Source organism: Triticum aestivum, chromosome 2A (assembly GCF_018294505.1).
Source record: "Triticum aestivum cultivar Chinese Spring chromosome 2A, IWGSC CS RefSeq v2.1, whole genome shotgun sequence".
Classification (NCBI taxonomy): Eukaryota; Viridiplantae; Streptophyta; class Magnoliopsida; order Poales; family Poaceae; genus Triticum; species Triticum aestivum.
This window is the reverse complement of record NC_057797.1, coordinates 164,497,389-164,503,131: the sequence shown is the minus strand read 5'-3', so window position 1 is coordinate 164,503,131 and position 5,743 is coordinate 164,497,389. Positions and strand designations below refer to the sequence as shown.

General features: G+C 52.0%; 1 protein-coding gene and 1 long non-coding RNA gene across 2 annotated transcripts; both read left to right on the top strand.

Annotated features, from left to right (window-relative positions):
* Window positions 1–432: 432 nt before the first annotated feature.
* Window positions 433–2,324, top strand: LOC123188152 (GDSL esterase/lipase At4g10955). Its single transcript, XM_044600196.1, has 2 exons — window positions 433–1,072; window positions 1,197–2,324. Exons 1-2 carry the CDS (start codon window positions 1,002–1,004, stop codon window positions 1,942–1,944), a joined length of 819 nt encoding a protein of 272 aa, XP_044456131.1. The 5' UTR covers window positions 433–1,001; the 3' UTR covers window positions 1,945–2,324.
* Window positions 2,325–2,991: 667 nt separating this feature from the next.
* On the top strand, window positions 2,992–4,442 carry LOC123185067 (uncharacterized). Its single transcript, XR_006493162.1, has 3 exons — window positions 2,992–3,537; window positions 4,022–4,118; window positions 4,228–4,442. It is a non-coding gene; the product is annotated as an uncharacterized lncRNA (long non-coding RNA).
* The last annotated feature ends 1,301 nt before the right edge of the window (window positions 4,443–5,743 follow it).

The window sequence follows — 5,743 nt, the reverse complement described above, 5'->3', positions numbered from 1 at the left end:
GATCCATGCCGTCCAGTCGAGTAACAGTCAGGAAAACGAACGCGGCACCACCCCTCGGTGTGAACGAACCGGACACGCGGAGCACGACCGCACTAGCCACACCCACACCCGAGAGGGAACAAATTCCCCTGGTTAGCGTAACAAAACGTGACCAAATCACCGGTGGCTAACCACGGCGCCTAAATAATCAACCAGCCTTCCCCCTGACGACAGCCACCCCCACGCACCCTGTCCCCGCGGCCATCGACGCGTCGGGCCGCCTAACCCAACCTGTCATACACACTACACACACGACCAATACGACGCACAAGTACAGCACACGGACGAGGGCGATGCAGCCACGAGACGAGATTCGATGCTTAGCGAGGGACATGGACGAGGGCGATGCATGCATGGTCCAGGCTGATTTAGGCAGGCCGTGGGCGAGGGACGGAATATATGCTCCCCTAAAGCTTGCGATCGACGGAGTCCGCCCGATCCGCGGCCCTCGCCCTTTCACAGCCTGGAGCGCAACCATTCGCAGGCAGGCAGCAAGCAAGCAACTGGCGGCCATCCATCTGAGATCGGTCCATCGATCGCCCCCAATTCCGATTCAGTCAAGTTGCTGCGGGGAACCGGAAAGCGCGAGCTGGCTATCCCCTATACTAGCGACCTTTCTTTGTTCTCTTTGTTCTCTTTGCTAAGCCCCCTTTATTCCCCCCATTAAACTATGCCTTCGTTCCACTAGCCAGCAAATTCGGCCCAATCCTTCTTTCCTGCCCGTACACCGCCACCACCTTCCGTCCGTCCCTCCCCTCCAGATAAAGATCCTGCCAGGCTGCCTGCGAGCCCGAGGCTCCCTTCCCGGGTATATATTTCCCGCCTCCCCCTACACATTTCCCTTACGACATCCTCGACATTCGACCAAGCACAAGCAGCAAAGAGACGCAGAGGGAGGGGGACTGGTTGCTTACTGCCTGAGTGCCCTGTGCTGGTTAGCTTCGACCTTCAGCTTCTAGCGCATGGCGGACATGGGGGTGCGTGACAACTTGCCCTGCTCCACTTCCTGGAGAGAGCTCACACACACCAGCTGGTAAGCATGTGCTCGGTTGCTTATGCCACTGATTGGTTTGGGTTTGCAAGGCTGTTGATTCTTGCGTCGAGGTCGAGGTCGAGGAATGCGTGTCTCATGTTGTGTTTTTGCTGTTGGTTTGCAGGAGGGATGACGATTACAGGAGGATGGTGATGGCGAGCCTGATCGAGGCGGTGTACCTGCTGGAGCTGGAGAGGCAGGAGCGGCGGGACGCGGCGGAGGTGGCGCAGCAGTGGTGGAAGCCCTTCAGCTACCGCCTCGCGCACGAGCTGGTGGACGAGCGCGACGGCTCCGTCTTCGGCGCCATCTTCGAGTGGGAGGACCGCCACCTGCTCGACCGCCGCGGGGAGGAGGAGAGGCCCACCGGCGCGCCCAGCGCGGTGATCGCGTTCCGGGGCACGCTGCTGCGCGCGCCCACCATCCGGCGGGACGTGGAGGACGAGCTGCGCCTGCTGGCCTGCAACAGCCTCCGCGGCTCCGCCAGGCTCCACGGAGCGCTGCAGGCGCTCAGGGCCACCATCGACAGGTTCGGCTCCGAGAACGTGTGCCTCTGCGGCCACTCCCTCGGCGCCGGCTTCGCGCGCCAGGTCGGCAGGATGCTCATGGCGTCGCGCCAGCAGCAGCCGCCGCAGCCGCAGCAACAGAACCCCGCCGCGGCGCTCGAGTTCCACCTCTTCAACGCGCCCTACCTGTCGCTGCCCACGGGCGTGCGGAGGGTGGTGAGGACGGCCGACTGCCTGCTCAAGACGATCCGCACCGGCGTCGCCGCCGTCGGCAGGTGGCACGGCAAGGCGCTCAAGAACGTCGCCTACGCCAACTGCGTGCTCGGCTACACGCGCCTCGACAGCGACGGCAGGAGGTTGTTCGAGTGATGAGAAGAGACCATGCCGCAACTGCAACTGATCTGCCACATCCATGACTGACGCCATGACTCGCCTGAAGAGAGGGAGGGATCCAGCGCTGAAAACGTGCGACTGTACTGAAAATCCCAAACACGCGGCACGTATCTCGATCATGGAGGCCATGATCCCGAACGAACGAACGATCTATCTACCAGCTTGTACTACTAGTAGGATTCAATTTGAAGGAGACAATAAGCATCCTGCCCGGCCCGGGGATGCACGGCTTAGGTAGCTAGCTCATTAGCCTGCATGCTTGCTCTCTAGTCTGTACATGTTAATCGCTTTTCCACTGTCAATTGTGAATTATACTATTACTTATGAGCTACTCCATGTATGCATTTTCCATGGACTTTTGCCCGATTGCCCTGTGCATACATCCACCCGTAATCCGTTCATGAGAGCGGCCCGGCCGGTCGTATCGTATCTCATTCTTCCTCCTTTTTGGCGAATCGTGGGGTGCCCCCACATTCCACCATCGTCAGGGACTCATCGACCGCTAAGATTTGTGTCGGTTCATTAGAAAAACGGCACCAAGAAGAAGAAAGTTTATCTAATCACATGCGCGACGCACACACGGAGAGAGAGAGGAAACAAACAACGACGAAAAATGAAAGGAAGGCTACCTTTTCACACCCGACGATCGGAGAAACGTGCGGAGAAGCCATGGCCAAGCAACCGGTGAACTGAACCGCGTGGCAAGCACGCACGAGCATGACCGCACGCAACTTAACTTTCGCCGTGAAAGTGCAGGTTGGGTGTGTGCATCTGCAGTCTGCAACTCTGCATCATGCATGTCGCCGGACCTGTACCGTTGTAGCGTGGGGAGAGACAGGGTGCTCCCGTTTCTTTCACTTCTGTCCCGAAATGAGAGAAAGAAAAGAAACAAAAAATCTGAGCTGCAGTGCGTGACTTGGAGTGGCCGACAGCTCAAGGAACTGATGCAACCTCTGAAATAGTACATCGTAGCCGGCAGCTCACAGAACTGATATAACCTCTGAAAACACATCGTAACCGACAGCTGGAACTTTCCGGGTGTTCAATGCGCCGATACTACTACTCCTATTTTTGGGTTTACTGCTTTGAACAAATCGATTGCTTCGTCCACAAGATATTTCTGGATCTGCCATTTTTCTGGATCTACCATTTCCCCTCCTCCTCCTCCTCCTCCTCCTCCTCTCTCTCTCTCTCTCTCTCTCATTTGTTGATCGACACATACTCATTCTCCCCTCGCAAAAGAAGAAGAGAGATTCATTCATTGATCCGTTTGTTGGGAGATGATTGATTCCCTTTCTCGATCCATTTGCCAAGGGAGAATTCAACCTCTCTCCCATTTCATTTGTTGACAGATAAGATAGTCCAGCCTCTTGCATTTTTTTGCGATGGATCTTGTATTTCATTTGTAGAGACAACAATTCATCCTCTCCTCCCATTACATTTGTAGAAAGATAGGATAATCCATCATCCCTCGGCCATCCCCTTTTGTCGAGAGATAATCCATCCATTACCACATTGTCCGCAAAATGCATCATGATCAGGACAGTTATCGTCGCGACAGGGAGCAAGGTAACCATTCCGGATCTCTATCCCCACCTTTGCAGATTATCTATGTGTTCCCGTGGTTTCATTGTGGCAATGGATCCAACGCCCTTTCCCCTAAAGAAAAAAAATAGAATTATCCATGAATGCAATGCAACTGAAATTTTCGCAGGCACAATTTAACGAAAACACTGAAAAAATGACGTCAGATTTTTAGGCATGCCAAATATGTCATTTTTCATGGCATTGTATTGGCGCGATGAAGGCAAAATTTAGTTTGCAAGCATGGCAAATTTCTGATAAAAAGAACTGAGGCCGATTTTTCAAGCTTGCAAATTAAACTTGTCATCCTCGGATAACATAATTTGTCTTGAGAAACGTCTGGTTTACCATGGTAAAAAAATGTGACATCAGATTTGTTGCGGAGTCCCGATTTAAAGCCCTTTTTTCTGACTCGCATAATTGGCAGTTTTTATGAAAATCTGAATCAACATCCAATTGTTATTTTCAGGAACTCCTGGGCCGATGATGCCTCCGTCCAAGGGCGAGGAGGAGGATGAGCCTCCCCGTAAGCCTCCGGTGTCCACAACATGCTTCATATTAGGATTGTAAGATGCTACTCAATCAACGCACCACCATGATAAATTAGTTTCATCCTTGCGTTGATTAATATACGTATCTAATTTCCTGGTGCCTGTTTCCTGTGTGATGTTGCAGTTTCGCCGCGCTATGTTGCTGCTGCTTGGTCGACGAGCCGCTCATGTGACACGCTTGTCTTGCGTGCCGTGCCGTGCTTTGTACATACTGCAGGAAGCATGCTATCATATCAAAATAACTCTGGCCACTCTTTGAAATTGCTTGAACTTTTCAAACGTTTCAGACTTGTGCTTCATTAAGTAAATATACCTATATCTACTCAAATTGTTAGTGAAGATGAGAAAATAGCGATATCCACCGCACGCTTCAATTCTCATTGGATCATACGCATCAGCATGTATGATTTCCAACAAGTCACTTGCCCGTTTCATTGTACCTGAAAACGGGGTCTTAGTCATCCTGCCCATGAGGTGTAACACCCTCGATGCGACTATAGCTCCCACGTGTCGAGGCACGACTTAGAGACATAATCGCATTGAAGGCATATGTCGCAAGTTAGGCAATCATCACAACATCCCATGTAATGTAAATAATAAAGGGGAGATAACATAGTTGGCTTACACTCGCCACGTCAATCAAGGTACATAAATAACATTACATCATCCAAACACTCATGGCCCGACTACGGCGCCAAAATAAAAGATAACCCAACATGCGACACGGTCCCGATCACCCCAAACTGGGCACCACTACTGATCATCAGGGAAAGACACGTAGTATCATTAAGAGTCCTCGTCGAACTCCCACTTGAGCTCAAGCGCGTCACCTGGAGCGGAATCATCAGGACCTGCATCTGGTTTAATAGTAATCTGTGAGCCACAGGGACTCAGCAATCTCGCACCCTCGCGATCAAGACTATTTAAGCTTAATAGGTAAGGCAAGGTAAATATGTGGAGCTACAGCAAGCGACTAGCATATATGATGGCTAACCTGTTCGCAAAAGAGAGCGAGAAGAGGAGGCAAAGCGCGAGCGAGAAACTAGAGAGCAACATGCGCAAGCATTACTCCAACACCGTGTTCACTTCCCGGACTCCGCCGAGAAGAGACCATCACGGCAACTCACACTGTTGATTCATTTTAATTAAGTTAAGGTTCAAGTTATCTACAACCGGACATTAACAAATTCCCATCTGCCCATAACCGCGGGCACGGCTTTCAAAAGTCCAAATCCCTGCAGGGGAGTCCCAACTTAGCCCATGACAAGCTCTCACGGTCAACGAAAGAATAGACCTCCTCCCGAGACGTTCCGATCAGACTCGGTACCTCGGTTCTTCAAGACACTTCGACAGGTTAAAACAAGACCAGCAACACCGCCCGAATATGCCGACAAATCCTGATAGGAGCTGCACATATCTCGTTCTCAGGGCACACTCAGATGAGCTCTCCATACAACTAAAACCAAACCTCGAGTTTCCCCGAGGGGGCTCTACACAGGACTCTAGTTTGGACCAACACTCAGAGGAGCACTGGCCCAGGGGGCTAAAATAAGATGACCCTCGGGCTCCGGAAACCCAAGGGAAAAAGAGGCTAGGTGGCAAATGGTAAAACCAAGGTTGGGCATTGCTGGAAAAGCTTT

Excerpts from the sequence above, each read along its gene's own strand:
- LOC123188152 (XM_044600196.1), top strand. The coding sequence starts at position 1,002 with ATGGCGGACATGGGGGTGCGTGACAACTTGCCCTGCTCCACTTCCTGG. Across the intron at positions 1,073-1,196 it reads GAGCTCACACACACCAGCTG|GAGGGATGACGATTACAGGA; the intron begins GTAAGCATGTGC and ends GTTGGTTTGCAG.